This window comes from Saccoglossus kowalevskii, chromosome 9 (genome assembly GCF_978046115.1).
Source record: "Saccoglossus kowalevskii chromosome 9, keSacKowa6.1, whole genome shotgun sequence".
Lineage (NCBI taxonomy): Eukaryota > Metazoa > Hemichordata > Enteropneusta > Harrimaniidae > Saccoglossus > Saccoglossus kowalevskii.
The window spans coordinates 18222420-18244173 of record NC_140649.1 but is presented as its reverse complement, the minus strand read 5'-3'; the positions used below and the strand labels follow the sequence as shown (position 1 = coordinate 18244173).

The following is a 21754-nucleotide window of genomic DNA, read 5'->3' as shown; positions in this document are numbered from 1 at the left end:
TGGTCACATGGCTGTACTGATTGGTGGTTTTACTAAGTGGTCTAATTTGATGTGACTGGTGTTGGTCACATGGCTGTACTGGTTGATGGTTTTACTAAGTGGTCTAATTTGATGTGACTGGTGATGGTCACATGGCTGTACTGATTGGTGGTTTTACTAAGTGGTCTAATTTGATGTGACTGGTGATTGTCACATGGCTGTACTGGTTGGTGGTTTCACCAAGCTGCTGCAATATTTCACAACTATTTGTAATGTAATGTAATATTTTATTCTAAACTTGCAGAGCGATCTGGATTTGTACCTGTGCAAATGCAGTCGGAGCCTATGGATACATCTGGTGGGGGTGGAAGTGTTCCAAGTACACCAACTAAATAACCACATCCAGTATATTACTGCTAATTAACAGAAAAAATTCTCTTTTTGATGTGTTTTTAATGATATGATTTGCAACATTTTATTTGTTCATGAATTGTACCATTTGTATTAGGAATACCCTACACTGGTTGTAGTTAAACCATACACCGATGGCGTATTACATCCATTTTCAGTTTTCACTGATACTTGCAAATGATAATTCCTTCATTTTAGTTGAGGTTTGTGTTCATGCAGTATCCTATTACTTATACAATGATTACTGTCATGTCAAATTTTATTGGAATAGTATCCAACACTTTGAAGTTAACATATTTGCATGAAGGTTAAAGGTCAAGGTCTTTCCTATTTGCATAGCAATAAATTTATTCAACAGGTATTCAATACTAAGAGGGTCTTTGTCGCTATTAGTGGTCCATGTATAGTAGACACTTAACTACAGACAACAGAAATGGAGTATAATAATGAATGAACTTAAGTACTGGGAATATTCAGAAAGAATTGCTGTATATATATATATATATATATCTATATTTGGAGAGTGCAATCTAGTTATCACATAGTGCTATGAAGTAAAATGATAGATGTTACACGGCTACATTGTACAGTGCAAGATCACACAGTGCATTAATCCTGTATTACCCAATGCAGTGCTGTTTGTATGTATAGTGTGGTATTGCACTGTGCTGTTTTGCGCAATGCAGTAATACATGGTGCTTTATTACACAATACAGTATTGCAGTGCTATATAATGCGGTATTGCACTCTGCTGTATTGTACAATGCAGTAATACATGGTGCTTTATTACACAATACAGTATTGCAGTGCTGTATAATGCGGTATTGCACTCTGCTGTATTGTACAATGCAGTAATACATGGTGCTTTATTACACAATACAGTATTGCAGTGCTGTATCATGCGGTATTGCACTCTGCTGTATTGTACAATGCAGTAATACATGGTACTTTATTACACAATACAGTATTGCAGTGCTGTATAATGCGGTATTGCACTGTGCTGTATTGTGCAATGCAGTATTGGGGTTCTGTATATGTAATACATAATATTGCACTGTGCTGTATTACACAATATAGTATTTCAGTGCTGTATAATGCAGTATTGTATTGTGCAATGCAGTAATACATGGTGCTGTATTGTGCAATGCAGTATTGGGGTTCTGTATGTGTAATGCATTATATTGCACAGTGCTGTATTGCAAAATGCATTATTTGACCATGATGTATTATTCAATACAGTGTTATAAATTGTATTTATTGCACAGTGCTGTATTGCACAGTGCTTTATTACATAATGCAGTATAGCACAGTGCTGTATTACATAATGCAGTATAGCACAGTGCTGTATTACATAATGCAGTATAGCACAGTGCTGTATTACATAATGCAGTATAGCACAGTGCTGTATTACATAATGCAGTATAGCACAGTGCTGTATTACATAATGCAGTATAGCACAGTGCTGTACAATCTGATTAAAATCTGATGTAGTGTACGGGCTTTAATTATTTTGGCTATAAACTTATTTTATTTTTTTTATTTTTTTTTATTAATGCCCTTTTATTTTATTATTTTACTTTGATTTTGAGATTTTTTTTTAATTCCGCCCTACCTACATCTGATCCTACGCCTATGTAAGTCCCGTTCAAATCTCGCGTAAGTAACAGCCAATCACAGCCCTCCTTTTATACAGGCTGTCGGTTGCTTACTTTTCAGTGTAGCGACACTCTACGGGCAATCTTTTTGTACATTATATTTTGCCCACTTGAATAAACCATTAATAGAAAATTGCTAGTATATTTTTATTTGCAAAAGAAATTCCACAGCATTTTACAATTTTTGTCATTACATTGAATATTTTTTTCACTTCCAACAAATGTGTACACTTCCAGATATAGCCCTGAGTACAGTCCTGTAGGTTGGCCTCCTTCCGCTGATCATTCGGCCCCCACAGTCCTGGGAAGTCGCATAGACCGGGGTTTCGACACCCGCCTACAAATTTATGGCGGAGAACCGTTCTGCAGTTTACATGATTGTAACCAGCTAAAACATCTATCAATCAAATCCAGCGATCACAAATACCCTTTTTGCGGCCGAAAAACGAACCTACAACACTGGAACGTTGGCAAAAACTAGTTTTACGCAACGAAACAACGTTTTGTTTATAAATACGTCAAGAACAAGATGGCGGTGTATACTTTCGGTTGACGTTGGAAAATGTCGATTTGATCGACTAGAGTAGAAAATCTTATGTAATTTCACTTCCAGTTAAGGCATACAGAATAGTTAGACGTGACGACCTGCTTATTTTTTAACTGCAAAGCTGAATGCCTCTTAAATCGCCCAATACATTCCTTCACAATAGTGTCGAATCCCTGCTCTATGCGACTTCTCAGGACTGTGGGGGCCGAATGATCAGCGGAAGGAGGCCAACCTACAGGACTGTACTCAGGGCTATTCCAGATACATCTTCGCCAGCCAAGGTTCGTTCATTCAGTCATCGCTTCAATTTTACATCACTGAGCATAATTATCTAGAATGGAAGCAAAAAAATAAGTATATCGTAATGATTAGAACACTGTAAACAGCTATAGTAAACAATGCAAACTGATTTTAAATTGTATAACGGTCACCGACCCACGGCATCGACGCAAACAATTGGAGCAAAAAATATTTCCTGATCAATTGCGTTGTGTTCCAATAAAAAATATTTTATTCCAGTCCAAATCAGCTCAATTACTTTAATAAAGAGTTATTGTATAATGTACAAAATGTTGATACAATTTGATGAATATTTACAGCTCTGCTTCAATGCCGTAGACGATGTTGGCCCGATCGTCAACAAAACATCACCCGTCTCCAGGGCAGGCGACTGGAAAAAGACACTGGTGTTCGGTCGAAACGGTGGAAACAAAATCGTCACTCCCAGAATAACTATGCAAAATAACGATCTAAAGTCGAACCATTCGAGCCACAATTTTAACATAAAAATGACTTTCGTTGCATTTGACAATGATAAACGTACCGAAAAGCCGTGTTATTCTCGGTCGCTAACGTCAGTATAATCCGCCATTTTATTTGACTGTGTTTGCCACCCGACTCCGCCCGGTGACGTCATCATGTGCGCTATAGAAGGAGGTCTGTGATTCGTTGACTAAAATCGTCGATAGTGGGTCTCATTGAAATCTTGTTACATAGGCGTCGGATCAGATGTAGGTAGGGCGGAATTAAAAAAAATCACAAAATCAAAATCAAAGTAAAATAATAAAATAAAAGGGCATTAATAACAAAAGTAATAAAAAATATAATTAAAATAAGTTTATAGCCAAAATAATTAAAGCCCGTACACTACATCAGATTTTAATCAGATTGAGTGCTGTATTACATAATGCAGTATAGCACAGTGCTGTATTACATAATGCAGTATAGCACAGTGCTGTATTACATAATGCAGTATAGCACAGTGCTGTATTACATAATGCAGTATAGCACAGTGCTGTATTACATAATGCAGTATAGCACAGTGCTGTATTACATAATGCAGTATAGCACAGTGCTGTATTACATAATGCAGTATAGCACAGTGCTGTATTACATATTGCAGTATTGCACAGTGCTGTATTACATAATGCAGTATAGCACAGTGCTGTATTACACACTATTATTCCACAGTGCTGTATTGTGTAATACACTATTACAGTGTTTAATTTTAAAATGCATTGTTGTGTAGTGCAGTATTATTTAATAATGTAGTATCGTACAAGTGCTGTATTTATACAGTACTGTATAGTATAGCATAGTATATTGTGTTTTGTCATGCGTGTGGTATAAAACAACAAGGTTAGTCTTCCAGAATTGACGAATACAAGTCATTGTGATTTAATTAATAAGGTAAGAAAAATATAAACGACTTTGTAGACAAATCAATGCCGTTATGTTTCCATATCTCATTGTCTTTGGTAATTATGAACTGAAAAATAATCCTAGCCATGATGACGCCCTCTTGGGGTGCGAGATTGTAACATTCAGGATATGCCTTGAGTGTTTCTGTAAGTTTTCACATATTTCAAGAATTTGTGTGTTTTTAACATTTATTCACATTTATCTTAATTCCTGTAGCAAGATGAAATCACAGTTTAATATATAATGATAATTATAACTTTATAACAGTTATTTTCTGCTATGTAAAAAAAAAAAACAATCTTTTTTTTTGTAAATTTTATTTTGGAACAAAAAAAATGCTGAAGAAGAAAAAGTTTTTGTTTTTTAATATTGTTAAGAGTTGTTTGTACAAAAATCATTTTTGTATATAGATGTATAATTGAAAGGGCAAAGAAACTAAATTTCTTGGTTTTTGTATTATTATAACAAGATTCGTGTTTTAACCATATTGGGCAGTTGCAAGCGTCAAACCAATGAATTTTGACTTTTCTTTTAAAAAAATTTAAAAAAAATTTTAGATGAAATAAATTGCATATTGTTGCAGCTGTTCTCTCCTTTCTGACAACTATAATGAAATCTGGGCAAACATTCCAATATATTTATACTAGTATTTTAAAGTTTTTTTGTTTTTTTTTTGCGAGAACTTATTTTAAAGAGGCATGAACTAGGTTTTTTTTTTTGTGCAATTTTTTTTCATATTTTTTAAATCCATGTAATACTGTTTGTAAATGAATTTGTGGTAACCAAGGAAACTCAAATGGAGTAACATATTAGGGTGTTTTTATGCTAATACATGACAGCTGGAAAATATCAATTCATTTTTCAAATTTTTTTTGCGTGATGTTATAATATTGTAAATATATTTCATACTTGCCATTTTAGTTCGCTATTTCATGGATAAAAAAAAATTGGAAATTATTTGTTAAAAAAGACTCAGCTTATGCCCCTTTGAACAAATATTTATTGAAGTTTTTTTTTATGCCAGATATTTCAAATTTTAATTACCCCTACAAAAAACCCAACTGATTTGATGTTTACATCATTGGTCTACTAATTCTTTAATTCCTCATAAAAGTATAGCAGTCCTAACTGCAAGTGTGAACCACTGACATCACATGTTAGGTTTAACTTTTTAGAATCGTGCTTATAAATAAAAAAAAAACTTATTGGAACCAGTGTTGTCATGGACTGTATTATTTTCAAACCTAAGATGATAATACAGCCAATGATCTCGCATCTCAACAATTTAGTAGTAATCTTTATATATATATGCAATAGACCGTACTTGAACCACATACCTTTTTCAGTACAGTATGGACCAACATTAGATTCAAAGAATATAATTTTTTGTGATTTTATTTGCTTGAGTGGCAGCTGCCCAAATTGGTGTAACCGAATTAAGAGTTAAAGATAAAACGAAACGATTGTAAATCTGTACAGAAGGGTTATGGGATACTTTTGAGTGACTGGTGTAAGTTTTCTTTTCTGCATGTTTTGGGATACTGTATAGTTCGTATAGGGCAAGAGTTAAATTGCTGAGGTGTGTGTGTGTGCAACCGACTTGAGGTCACAAGTTACATCTCATTAATTTTTAAATGCCAAACCAAGTTGGTGGTGAATCATGTAAAGTTGCAGGTGTTCTCAAATCATATTTTGTGACAGCAGACATGGTTTGACACAAGACTTTGTCACCAGTATGGTTATTGTGAATAGTTGTACAGATAGACTTGCAATACTGCCCTATTTTACATGCAGAAGTTTGTAATTGTTCCATTCTTTGAGTAATTATAATCAATTATATGCAATTTCTATGACTTGCCACTTTTTGCAACAGTATAAATTAAATGTCTTTAATTCTATCTCCTGTGTGGTCTGTTTTTCTTTGCATTGCCCGTAGTGTAGTGTAGTGTAAAGGGTAAGGTATAGTAAGAAGAAGATATAACTAGATTTCAACTTTGCACATGCAGTGTAGTTATGGTTCTATTCTAGCATTGGCTGCCCACTCTCTCATGGAACGTAGCTGCTATATAGCAAGAATGTGTACTATTTTTTTTTACCAAACCAAACCTATTGATGACCAGAAACATCGTTTTTGTGTAAAAATTGCAACGAAACTGCTTATATAGATACATTTTTATGTATGGCTGCTGTACGCATATAAATATCGTCTATTCGTACAACGTGGTGGGTTCCAGGCTAGATTCTCCCTATGTGTCCCCTCTCTACAAAGTGGCCATAGCTGTAACATTCTTTTTTTGTCATGAAACATTTTCTATGTAATTTATAACGGCCATCGAAATCTGGACACATAGCATATACTAGACATACTGACGTTGTACATTAAATCGCTTGCGAGTGGAAAAGATTGCAGATTCCAGAAGGCACTGTCGTGCAAAAACACACCTAACACTTGTCTAATTCATAGTGTTCGTTTTACCCAACTGGAACTCAAATTTACAGCTACTTTTAGAGCTGTGGTCAGAGAGGCTCGTCAGAGAGACGACTGTTAACGTACTAGTAGTGGTTGACAATTTGTGGGTAATTGTTGCGAGTATAATCACTTTTTTATGAAAATGAAACACCATGCCTTACATAGTCATTTTTACGTAATCTAAATGACATCAAAATTATATCCATATTGTAATTTATTTGCATTGACATAACAAAAAAAAAAACGAACGTTTGAATGAAATGTATCGACAGACGACCAAGATCTGGTTGGTTCCAGAATGGCAAAAATGCATGATTTTCATGAATTTTCAGCACTAAAATGGCTGCTATTTGGCCATCTTGAATTGGATTAAAAAAGAAAATACATGTGTGTATGCAAATTGTGCGTTTTTAGTTCGAATACAATTGGCCCAGGCTTGTTTGAGATACAGATGTACAGAAATGAAATTGTAAGTCCTTATCGTCAGATAAAGTTTGAAGAGAGTCTAAAAATGAAATTATTTCTTTATTTAGACCAATGTGTAACATGTATGCTGATAATAATGTAAGGTGTTGTGAAGACAGCTGTAGTTGAGAAAACAACACAAACTCAACTTTGAAGTAATCCTGAGCAACCAAATTTATACATGTTGCACATAATCTTGTTGCGCTGTTTAGGAGTTTCAACAACTATCCCAAAGTACAGTTTTCTGAGAGCTTTCGACCTTTGTTTTTAATGTGATGGTTGCCAGACGGCGAAAATACCCGGAATCCGCCGCTGAGAACACCTGAGAATAAGTAATGTTGTATACTGCCCTCTATAGGCAATACTGGTACTTCTTGGGGGCGCTGTTTGAAATATAGAAATATATGTGCACCAAAGCATTAAAAATGTCATACCTGAAGCGGTACTGTCTGTACAACAAGTTTGATTGAAATCAATCCATATGATCTCCCGATTTCAACCTTTCATTGGATGGCAAGTTGTTTGAAACAATCTAAAATTTCATTTTAACAATTGTGAGCACTGAATCTAAACTACCCTTGTTCATTGATATCAGGTACAATTTGGTAGGAATAAATCAGAAGGAGTAATAGACGTTACATAGTGAAGAATATAACATGAACTGTATTAATCACAAGGCCATCTCCAGAATATAAAATGAACTGTATTAACCCCAAGGCCCTTATTAAATACAACAATAACTGTATTAATCATAAAGCTCTCACTCTCATATAACATGAACTTTGTTAATCTCTCCCTCAAAGTATTTGACATGAACTGTATTAATCAAACCCTCACTGAAAATAACATGAACTGTATAAAAGTATGAACAATACTATATATCTGAACAAAATTTGCCAAAAAAAAAAATACTGGCCAAAATTCATCTGGGATCATATCAGACAAATAAAAAAAAGACTATCTTACAGATGGGGTAAAAGTAGAAATAACAAGGTTATTAGCAATTACTTATACAATTAACCAATTTATACCCAATGGAAAACTTAGAATTTTTCAACTTCATCAATTTACATGTGTATGTGATTTCAATGACTTTTGTCAACGATATTCTGATTGGTTTTAATTATTAATATGTGATTAGTAACTATTCTACAACCAGTAATAATAATATTTACACATACCGGTAATACCAGAGAAAACGTAATAACAATATACAATATACAATTTGAAAAAAAATTATAGTACAGTCAAACCTGTGTTTAGTGACCACTCAAGGGACCTTATTAAATGGTCTTTATATACAGGTGGGTACTATATATGGTAGTTGTTCGTACGTTATGCTGACTACAAGTGGTCACTATAGACAGTGGTCTATACTGTAAAACACACTGATATAGCTACATGTCATTTTAACGAATTTGATTTAATTTAGCTAAAGTACCAACAATCTCATTGTGAGAATATACTTTATCTTAAATTAGCGCCATCGTGTATTAGTGAAAATTAGCTAAAGAGACATGTTGTACATTATACAGAGGTGGTCGCTGACACTGGTTTGATTTTATAATTATTCATATACATGTAGTAGATTAAAACAAACATTCGTTGAATGCAAAAATATTAATACCTCACAAATTTTTTTTTTTTCCCATCCAGTTTTTTTATTTTTATCAATCTTACAATATAGTATGTTCCAAAATCATTTTCACAAAATAAAATTGTTGGCCGTCAGACAGCTATTCATTTGAATTGCTTCATTGTGATTTTCAAATTTTTTTTACTGAATCTGTTGGCCATCTAGCGGCCATTCAAAATGCAATTATTCATGGTTTCAAATTAGTTTTCACTAAAGCTGTTGGCCATCTGGCGGTCATTGCAATTCCTTAATTTTCATTGTTTCCTATCATTTCCACTAAAACTGTTGGCGGTTCAGCAGCCATTGCAATTGCTTAATTCTTATGATTTTTCCATAATTTTTCAGAAATGGGTTGGCTGTCTAGCAGCCACTACAATTGGTTACAGCAGACTCAAACCAGATTGTATGGGGAGTTAGCAAACTCTCCAGAAAAGTCTTTATGAACATCCCAATATGGGGACTTTCTTATTAGTGCTATCATTTTGTGACAATCTCACTCTCCTGGCGCTAATTGATTTTGGAGTAATCAACTTTTGTCTAGGTCAGTGCCATGACTAAGTTGTTGTCTGTTTTCATGTTGCAACATTGTTGCGACTATGCAAAGGAAGTTGTAAATTATTATTATCTTATCTGTGTGGAGGTAGTTGATGGCGTTATTGGAAAGTTAATAACGACTTTCCCAGGGAGGTTGAAAGTTACCCACACAAATCTTATTTTTATAATTTCCCCATCATTTTCCCCTATCAGCCTTGTCAATTGATTCATTTTATGATTTCTCATCACTTTTAACTAAAGCTGTTGGCCGTCTAGCAGCCATTCTAATCATCATAGTCGCTTCATGAGCTTTAGATGTATCAACTTTTCTTTTTGTAACTACTTTTTTAGTTTCTATGTGTGATTCAATCTCTTCTAGATTTATTAACATAATTTCTGTCTCAAAACTGTCATCACATGTCACAATAGGCACACTTTTTGTTGTATTTTTAAATTTTTGACCAGAATAGTTCACCGTTTCCATGGTTCCTAAATCCAACCCACAAGATTGTTTGCTCCTGGACTTGACAATATCCTGTAATTCGCTTGTCAGAACTGTATCTTCAGCTTTATAACCACTCTCAGATTTCTCAATTTTGTACTGCCTTGTGTGACCAAGCTCTGCTCTATGTTTTGCCTCAGGTTTTGTATTATCCAGTTGAGGAAATGGTACCAGACTCTGTTCTTGTTTTTGTTCAACTCTGCTCTGTTTTACGCTTATTTGATGCTTCTCAACATGAGGGCTCTGGGCTTGGCTTTCTTCATCTGCTGGTTTTTTCCATGATTGAGTTGCAATAGCAGCCCTACTTTTTATTTCAGGTTTATCTTCTATCTGTTCATATTTTACTATTAATTCTGCTTGATACTTCACAAAATTGTCATCTTTTAACATTGCTTTGACTTCATCACTAGCATGGACCTTTTTATCATCATTGGTGGATTCATCAATAGCATGCAACTTTCTGTCATCATCACTCTGGTGTGTATATGCCTTAGTAATGACATCACGTATTATTGTCTTGGTTACATCATTTGTTGTTGCCTTAGGTACAGGACTGCGTCTTAATGCTTTTAAATTAGTTGCCATAGCTTTTTGTTTTGCTTTGGGCGTTTTGTCATTTGTAGCTTTGGTTACCACACCCTCAGTTTCTGAAATTATCTTCTCATCTGTTGCCTTGGTTACTATATCATCAGTAAACTTAACTACTGAATCATCATATAAATGAGACTCTCCTGAAATTTGTACTGTTTCCGTGTTTTTGTTCAGACTGAGGAATGGTTTTCTGTCAGAATCCATCCCCGGTTTGTCCATTGCTGGTTGACAGTGAGAAGTCTTTGCTGTTTCAGGCTTAGTGTCCTTACTGATACGGGTCAGTGAGAAACTGGACAGCCGGGATGGAAGACTTTTTGTTTTCCTGTGAATATCAGATAAATCTTTGAACCGTACATGGCGTGATGTAGACAAACTCTGTTTCCTCAAGTTGACAGTCTGCAACTGACTGTTATCTGTCATTGGTATAAATGGCATTGAATACGGAGAGTAAAATTTATGCGTACTGTAGAGCGAAACTGGCGACGCATAACTTCCTTCATGTTTAATAGCTGAGGATGGTGCTTTAGCAGGATCTGATATTGCCATGGAAACTGGAGGCATATTCTCATCCACAAAGTGTTGTCTTTTCATCTGTGATCTCTTCATACTTGTATTCTGATCTTGTGCTGCCTTTTCCATCATTAATCTTGGTAATAAATGTAGTTTCTTGTTGCTATGGTGATCTTCTGAGTTAAAATCATTATGTATAGTTGTCGGTACACAGATTTCTGTTCTATCTTTGTTCAAACCAATGTTATTCAATTGATTATCATCCTGATTTTCTTGCTTATTTGTTCTGTTGTACAACTCTATAGTTGGTTTGTATGTTGCTGGTGATGTTGTGTTCTCAATGTATGCTGATGCTGGAGCATTCTGTGATACGATTGGCTCAGTGTATGCTGACGATGGAGTGTTGTGTGATACGATTGGCTTAACTTTTGCTGGTGATGGAGTGTTTTGTGCTACGATTGGCTCCATATATGCTGACGATGGAGTGTTCTGTGATATTATTGGCTCAGTGTATGCTGACGATGGAGTGTTGTGTGATATGATTGGCTTAACTTTTGCTGGTGATGGAGTGTTTTGTGCTACGATTTGCTCCATATATGCTGACGATGGAGTGTTCTGTGATATGATTGGCTCAATGTATGTTGACGATAGAGTATTGTGTGATACGATTGGCTTAACATTTACTGATGATGGAGTGTTCTGTGATATGATTGGTTCAAGGTATGCTGACAATGGCATTTTCTGTACCACGATTGGCTTAACATTTGCTGGTGATGTAGTGTTCTGTGATATGATTGGCTCCATGTATGCTGACGATGTTGTGTGCTGTGCTGCGATTGGTTTAACATTTGCTGGGGATGTCATGTCCTGAAAAACGATTGGATCTAACTTTGCCTTCTGTTCAAGTTTCTCTGATAAACTTGGATTCAACATTTCTCTTGATTTCCTGTTCAGCGATATAATTGGTCGTAAAGTTGTTTTATCTCCAGGATTTTTCTCAGAATGCCCAAAGATGCTTCGTATATTATGATATTTTATTTTCTCATCCAAATCATCATCATTGTCGCTTTCTTGTGAATTGTGTTTCCCCAATTCTACCAATCGAGTTGCATTTCCATCTATTGACTTTGATCGCCTCTTTTCTTTCCATCTCCTGAGATCATCAATATTATCACTATGTTTGTTAGGTATTTCCTCCAATACTTTTGTTACTTCTACATCACACTGGGTTGCTGTTTCACTTAGCTGTCTTCCCACATTCCACAGCTTTTTTTTCTTCATCATTTCTTCCCGCTCTTTTTCAATTTGATTCAAAGTTTGCTCATATCTGTAAAAATTAACAGAAAAGATTTTGAAATATTACTGCTGTAAATGTTTATTTTTGTATTCATATTATGCTCCTTATTCTTCCTATGATGAATTTGCGGGTCATTTTTTTTTAACCACAGTGTGAATTATTTGTCACTCATGATCTCTACATGATTTGTTATCAGTACAATTTTTTTTTCAAAATTCTGTCATTGTCCCTGAGTTTCTGACTAACCACTCCTAAAATAACAATTCAATTGACCTAGGTGTGTATATGTTGCTTTGTATAGTATGGGATGCATACAGTCGCCACGACGACCACCACCTCATGAGTTTTTACTCCCTGTGAAGATTACTAACTAATAGTTATTATTATACATCTGACACCGTAACGCAATAAGTTACAACGTGCCGTAATTTTGTGGTATTTTACAGGGTAATTTTTCATTCTACCATATAAGGAGTTGCAAATTCCAAATATGGAATGATTACGCATGTAAGCGTTCTCTAATAATAAAAACAAACATGGCTGCCACCAGGGTTTGACCGGACTCCACACGAAGAAGTTCGCTGATTCTGTTCTAAACTTTTTGTAGACTTGGAAGGAAAAGATGTAAAATAATAAGGTTATTATGAGGATACCTCAAAGTATGCACAAAGACAGTACGCCGTCGCATTGACCTGCGCTGCGCGTCGTCGATACTCCGGCTGTACAGTCTCCGTGCATACTTTGAGGTATTCTCGTAACAACCTCATATTATCATTCCTATAGTTTATAGTAACTACTTGTGCTTATCTACTGAAAACTAAATAAGTTATTGTAAAACAGAGGTCGATGACATGAACATCACAGTTGAGACGAGATATTGCATAAACTTTCCCTCTACATTTGTCAATTTATACTATATCAATATATACCCTGTCTATAAATATTACACTCTATATATACCCATCAATATATACCCTGTCTACAAATATTACACTCTATATATACCCATCAGTATATACTGTCAATAAATATTACACTCTATATACACCCATCAATATATACCCTGTCTATAAATATTACACTCTATATATACCCATCAATATATACCCTGTCTACAAATATTACACTCTATATATACCCATCAATATATACCCTGTCTATAAATATTACACTCTATATATACCCATCAATATATACCCTGTCTACAAATATTACACTCTATATATACCCATCAGTATATACCCTGTCTACAAATATTACACTCTATATATACCCATCAGTATATACCCTGTCTACAAATATTACACTCTATATATACCCATCAGTATATACCCTGTCTACAAATATTACACTCTATATATACCCATCAGTATATACCCTGTCTACAAATATTACACTCTATATATACCCATCAGTATATACTCTGTCAATAAATATTACACTCTATATATACCCATCAGTATATACTGTCAATAAATATTACACTCTATATACACCCATCAATATATACCCTGTCTACAAATATTACACTCTATATATACCCATCAGTATATACCCTGTCTACAAATATTACACTCTATATATACCCATCAGTATATACTCTGTCAATAAATATTACACTCTATATATACCCATCAGTATATACTGTCAATAAATATTACACTCTATATACACCCATCAATATATACCCTGTCTATAAATATTACACTCTATATATACCCATCAGTATATACCCGTCAATAAATATTACACTCTATATATACCCATCAGTATATACCCTGTCAATAAATATTACACTCTATATATACCCATCAGTATATACCCTGTCTATAAATATTACACTCTATATATACCCATCAGTATATACTCTGTCAATAAATATTACACTCTATATATACCCATCAGTATATACCCTGTCTATAAATATTACACTCTATATATACCCATCAGTATATACTCTGTCAATAAATATTACACTCTATATATACCCATCAGTATATACTGTCAATAAATATTACACTCCATATATACCCATCAGTATATACCCTGTCAATAAATATTACACTCTATATATACCCATCAATATATACCCTGTCAATAAATATTACACTCTATATATACCCATCAATATATACCCTGTCTATAAATATTACACTCTATATATACCCATCAGTATATACCCTGTCAATAAATATTACACTCTATATATACCCATCAGTATATACCCTGTCAATAAATATTACACTCTATATATACCCATCAGTATATACCCTGTCTATAAATATTACACTCTATATATACCCATCAGTATATACCCTGTCAATAAATATTACACTCTATATATACCCATCAGTATATACCCTGTCTATAAATATTACACTCTATATATACCCATCAGTATATACCCTGTCAATAAATATTACACTCTATATATACCCATCAGTATATACTCTGTCAATAAATATTACACTCTATATATACCCATCAGTATATACTGTCAATAAATATTACACTCCATATATACCCATCAGTATATACCCTGTCAATAAATATTACACTCTATATATACCCATCAATATATACCCTGTCAATAAATATTACACTCTATATATACCCATCAATATATACCCTGTCTATAAATATTACACTCTATATATACCCATCAGTATATACCCTGTCAATAAATATTACACTCTATATATACCCATCAGTATATACCCTGTCAATAAATATTACACTCTATATATACCCATCAGTATATACCCTGTCTATAAATATTACACTCTATATATACCCATCAGTATATACCCTGTCAATAAATATTACACTCTACATATACCCATCAGTATATACCCTGTCAATAAATATTACACTCTATATATACCCATCAATATATACCCTGTCAATAAATATTACACTCTATATATTCCCATCAATATATACCCTGTCTATAAATATTACACTCTATATATACCCATCAGTATATACCCTGTCAATAAATATTACACTCTATATATACCCATCAGTATATACCCTGTCAATAAATATTACACTCTATATATACCCATCAGTATATACCCTGTCTATAAATATTACACTCTATATATACCCATCAGTATATACCCTGTCAATAAATATTACACTCTACATATACCCATCAGTATATACCCTGTCAATAAACATTACACTCTATATATACCCATCAGTATATACTCTGTCAATAAATATTACACTCTATATATACCCATCAATATATACCCCGTCAATAAATATTACACTCTATATATACCCATCAGTATATACCCTGTCAATAAATATTACACTCTATATATACCCATCAGTATATACTCTGTCAATAAATATTACACTCTATATATACCCATCAGTATATACCCTGTCAATAAATATTACACTCTACATATACCCATCAGTATATACCCTGTCAATAAATATTACACTCTATATATACCCATCAGTATATACCCTGTCAATAAATATTACACTCTATATATACCCATCAGTATATACCCTGTCAATAAACATTACACTCTATATATACCCATCAGTATATACTCTGTCAATAAATATTACACTCTATATATACCCATCAATATATACCCCGTCAATAAATATTACACTCTATATATACCCATCAGTATATACCCTGTCAATAAATATTACACTCTATATATACCCATCAGTATATACTCTGTCAATAAATATTACACTCTATATATACCCATCAGTATATACCCTGTCAATAAATATTACACTCTATATATACCCATCAGTATATACCCCGTCAATAAATATTACACTCTATATATACCCATCAGTATATACTCTGTCAATAAATATTACACTCTATATATACCCATCAGTATATACCCTGTCAATAAACATTACACTCTATATATACCCATCAGTATATACTCTGTCAATAAATATTACACTCTATATATACCCATCAATATATACCACGTCAATAAATATTACACTCTATATATACCCATCAGTATATACCCCGTCAATAAATATTACACTCTATATATACCCATCAGTATATACTCTGTCAATAAATATTACACTCTATATATACCCATCAATATATACCCCGTCAAAAAATATTACACTCTATATATACCCATCAGTATATACCCCGTCAATAAATATTACACTCTATATATACCCATCAGTATATACCCTGTCAATAAATATTACACTCTATATATACCCATCAATATATACCCCATCAATAAATATTACACTCTATATATACCCATCAGTATATACCCCGTCAATAAATATTACACTCTATATATACCCATCAGTATATACGCTGTCAATAAATATTACACTCTATATATACCCATCAGTATATACCCTGTCAATAAATATTACACTCTATATATACCCATCAATATATACCCCGTCAATAAATATTACACTCTATACCGGTATATACCCATCAGTATATACCCCGTCAATAAATATTACACTCTATATATACCCATCAGTATATACCCCGTCAATAAATATTACACTCTATATATACCCATCAATATATACCCTGTCAATAAACATTACACTCTATATATACCCATCAGTATATACCCCGTCAATAAATATTACACTCTATATATACCCATCAATATATACCCTGTCAATAAACATTACACTCTATATATACCCATCAGTATATACGCTGTCAATAAATATTACACTCTATATATACCCATCAGTATATACCCTGTCAATAAATATTACACTCTATATATACCCATCAATATATACCCCGTCAATAAATATTACACTCTATACCGGTATATACCCATCAGTATATACCCCGTCAATAAATATTACACTATATATACCCATCAGTATATACCCCGTCAATAAATATTACACTCTATATATACCCATCAATATATACCCCGTCAATAAATATTACACTCTATATATACCCATCAGTATATACCCTGTCAATAAATATTACACTCTATATATACCCATCAGTATATACCCCGTCAATAAATATTACACTCTATATATACCCATCAGTATATACTCTGTCAATAAATATTACACTCTATATATACCCATCAGTATATACCCTGTCAATAAACATTACACTCTATATATACCCATCAGTATATACTCTGTCAATAAATATTACACTCTATATATACCCATCAATATATACCACGTCAATAAATATTACACTCTATATATACCCATCAGTATATACCCTGTCAATAAATATTACACTCTATATATACCCATCAGTATATACTCTGTCAATAAATATTACACTCTATATATACCCATCAATATATACCCCGTCAATAAATATTACACTCTATATATACCCATCAGTATATACCCCGTCAATAAATATTACACTCTATATATACCCATCAGTATATACTCTGTCAATAAATATTACACTCTATATATACCCATCAATATATACCCCGTCAAAAAATATTACACTCTATATATACCCATCAGTATATACCCCGTCAATAAATATTACACTCTATATATACCCATCAGTATATACTCTGTCAATAAATATTACACTCTATATATACCCATCAGTATATACCCTGTCAATAAATATTACACTCTATATATACCCATCAATATATACCCCATCAATAAATATTACACTCTATATATACCCATCAGTATATACCCCGTCAATAAATATTACACTCTATATATACCCATCAGTATATACGCTGTCAATAAATATTACACTCTATATATACCCATCAGTATATACCCTGTCAATAAATATTACACTCTATATATACCCATCAATATATACCCCGTCAATAAATATTACACTCTATACCGGTATATACCCATCAGTATATACCCCGTCAATAAATATTACACTCTATATATACCCATCAGTATATACCCCGTCAATAAATATTACACTCTATATATACCCATCAATATATACCCTGTCAATAAACATTACACTCTATATATACCCATCAGTATATACCCCGTCAATAAATATTACACTCTATATATACCCATCAATATATACCCTGTCAATAAACATTACACTCTATATATACCCATCAGTATATACGCTGTCAATAAATATTACACTCTATATATACCCATCAGTATATACCCTGTCAATAAATATTACACTCTATATATACCCATCAATATATACCCCGTCAATAAATATTACACTCTATACCGGTATATACCCATCAGTATATACCCCGTCAATAAATATTACACTCTATATATACCCATCAGTATATACCCCGTCAATAAATATTACACTCTATATATACCCATCAATATATACCCCGTCAATAAATATTACATTCTATATATACCCATCAGTATATACCCCGTCAATAAATATTACACTCTATATATACCCATCAATATATACCCTGTCAATAAACATTACACTCTATATATACCCATCAGTATATACTCTGTCAGCGTATACCCCGCTCCACATAATACCGTTTTATATATCCCAACATCAACGTTGATATATAAATCACTGGCACTAAACTATATTTTACTCCTAACCAGTGTTCTCTCTAATAGGATTTAATTTGTAGGGTTCCCGTAAAATAAGTTATGACCGCTTCTTGTTGACTGTAGGTGACTTCTTGAATTATTGAAATTTATTTCACCAAAAAAAAAAAAAAAGTTTTAAAACAATAAATGTAGAAATTGTACAGGTAGTAAATATATATATAAACAAATTCTACTTAGAGTACTTTCCTTTTTTTGGTGGGGATTACTGATATAGTTTTTCAGAACTAATCTGGTCTGTAATCTCTGTACTTCTACATGCACATGTTAAAATGTCGTGAATTTGAATTACTTTTATGTTTGTTTAGGCCAGACTTTTATTATCCCTTGTTTCGTGAACCCGCCGAATGAACAGGAGCCGAAAATGAAATAAAAATAAAATTTTATTTCACCGTAATTTCTCGTTGCAAGCGCAAAAAAATGCTAAAAAAATTTTTTTTTTTTATCTTCATTTTTTTACCGCCCGCCGCATAACAAATCCAAGTTGCATTTTTGTGGGAGTATCATGATCAAAGTACCGAAGTCTTGCACAGATGAGAAACAAGTTTATACATGGAATAAAATTGTATTTCATTTCTTCTCTCCGATCAATGATCTCACTTACAATTCTTTGAGAATCACACAAATCTAATGGAAAAAAAGAATTAATTTAATTTTTTTTTCGCCCTCCTCAAAAAAATTGCTTTATAAAAACTCGAGAAAGAAGGAATAAAAAAAGTCTGGCCATAACCAAATTACAAATTTCAAAACTGTAGTAAGATGATTTTCAAGACATGAGTATGTTAATGCGTGATTTTCCATTGAGTCAATGACATGTCAGGGAATGAGGGTAATTAGTTGAGTAAATAAGATATTTCTGTGTGTCAGTGAGGTGTTAATTGGCTCAGAGGGCGCACTGCAGGTAAACTAACCTATCTCTTGATTTCAACTCTTCTTCCTTCATTTGTTCGATCAATTCGGAATCTTTTTGACGTCTTCTATCATGTATGTCTTTTAGTTCTGTCTCCAAAGAATCAAAGAAATCTCCAACCATTTTCTTCTCATTATTTTCAAAAAGTTCATCTTTAAGTCTCTCCATCTTTTCTTTCAGTTTTTCTTCTTTCATCTTTTTATTTTTCTCTATTTTCTCATCAATAATTTTCTGTAATTTGTTAGATGTACAAACAATTAGAATTGACACTAGATTTAAAAAGTTATCATTTTATTTATTTGATTAAAATTTTTATTTTTATTTACCTGTGTAGAGTAGGAGTTAACAGTTTTTAAAACTTGCAGATAACTCAATAAATCAGTTTGTCCTTTACAACGTAAAACAGCATCAATATCAAGTTGTGGAGGAACCCCAAGATGATACTGTGCTGTTTCTACGGCGATTTCCAGTCTTTCCTCCGGAGTATGGAACAGGATTTCCTGAGATTGAAACAGAAATTTCAAATATAGAAAATATTGAATCTATAACTATCAAACTTTTTGTGTTTGTTATTTCACCGATCACCAAAAATTCTCAAAAAAACAAAATGCACTCAACTAGAAGAAACAAAACCCCTTTTGCAAGCAAAGATATGGGTTATAGGTCAGAGGTCATGGGTCACAGCATTATTCACAATCAAATCTAAGACACCTGGAAAAAGAAAAGAAAACTTGACAAGAAATCAAACATGCAGTTTATGACATTTTTATAGATGCATTTTATTTTCTTTGATTAAAAAAGATTTATCTAAATGTTGTTTTCAGATATTTTCAGAGTTCTGCCAATGCTCTGTGTAGTTGCTTCGGAGCATTGCACAATAGGTCACTCACATGTACCGGTATTAAACTATTTGGAGTTCCCATGGGTTAGGGTAAAAAATCAATATGGCGACTACATTGATGTATGTGAATTTCATTTATCCTATCTTAAAAACTTGTTCATTTTACAAATTTTGCACACAACCAGGTATGTATGACCTAGAAATAGTGCCGTATGCGAGTACCAAGTTGCGAGTCGCAAGTAGCAAAATATGCCATATGCTAGTGGTAAAAACGGCATGTGCGAGTGGTAAAATGTATCGTTTGCTAGTAGCAAAAAAGCCCTATGCGAGGGGTAATACAAAGGCTTGTAACGTTTGCTTATAATATAACAACGAACGTTCAATTGTGTTTTATCACAGTAAAATCAAATATTTACCATGGTTATGAAATGATGTGTACATGGTTGGTTAAGATTGGCATGATGCTGTTAAGGTTTTTACTTTAGGGGTGATTCATATATAAAAATAATTGTAGCAAATAGGTGTCAACGCGATCTAGCCTAGGTGTCAACGGGCGCACGCCGCCCTGTACTCAACATTACAGTCGACTAGTGTACGCGGATTACATTGCGAAGGTCGCAAATAAAAGCAGCTTTAACTACTATTTCCAGTGCTTTTTGTTTATTATTCATTTAAGTGTTTATATCAAAAAGTTTGTTCAGTCGTTTGCATAGAATCGATGTTTGCTCTTCACGAAATTGCACAGGAAACGTGAAAGCACAATAATTTAATAAACGGCCATGACCAGCCAGCACACTCCGCATAACATGTGAAAATTGTTTTTTCTTTCGGTAAAATTAGTATGAACCCGTGGTCAGCGATTAAAGAATCATAGAATTATAATTGTAGTTAGTAAAAACGGGTACATGTTCACCGAAGGGTCACAGAATTCTTGTGTCACACGCCGCCGATAAAATGAAGACAATGGCAGGTTTCAAAAGTAGTCACACCTCGGAGAGGTGTTAAATTTGCCACAACCCAAGTGTTAACTAGCACACAGTTCCATAATACATAGTATATAATATAGATATAATATAATGTTTACGAGACGTCCCTCACACTTGGAATTGTATTTACATGC

At 33.3% G+C, this 21754-nt stretch overlaps 2 protein-coding genes across 6 annotated transcripts in view; one reads left to right on the top strand and one right to left on the bottom strand.

Moving 5' to 3' along the window:
• The window catches only part of LOC102808102 (nuclear factor 1 X-type-like), a 38933-nt gene extending 32742 nt beyond the window's left edge, over window positions 1-6191 (top strand). For all 5 annotated transcript variants that reach the window (XM_085503255.1, XM_085503252.1, XM_085503253.1 and 2 more), the window contains one exon: window positions 284-6191. In XM_085503255.1, coding sequence (XP_085359381.1) covers window positions 284-375 — 92 coding nt within the window. In that variant the 3' untranslated portion in view covers window positions 376-6191. The remainder of the gene's footprint in view (window positions 1-283) is intronic.
• A 1060-nt stretch (window positions 6192-7251) lies between these two features.
• LOC102807974 (uncharacterized) overlaps window positions 7252-21754 on the bottom strand; it is a 28342-nt gene continuing 13839 nt past the window's right edge. The window contains exons 8-10 of the mRNA XM_085503250.1: window positions 20120-20293; window positions 19795-20024; window positions 7252-12328 (exon numbers count right to left, since the gene is read on the bottom strand). Of these exons, the coding sequence (XP_085359376.1) occupies window positions 9631-12328; window positions 19795-20024; window positions 20120-20293 (3102 nt within the window). The 3' untranslated portion in view covers window positions 7252-9630. The remainder of the gene's footprint in view (window positions 12329-19794; window positions 20025-20119; window positions 20294-21754) is intronic.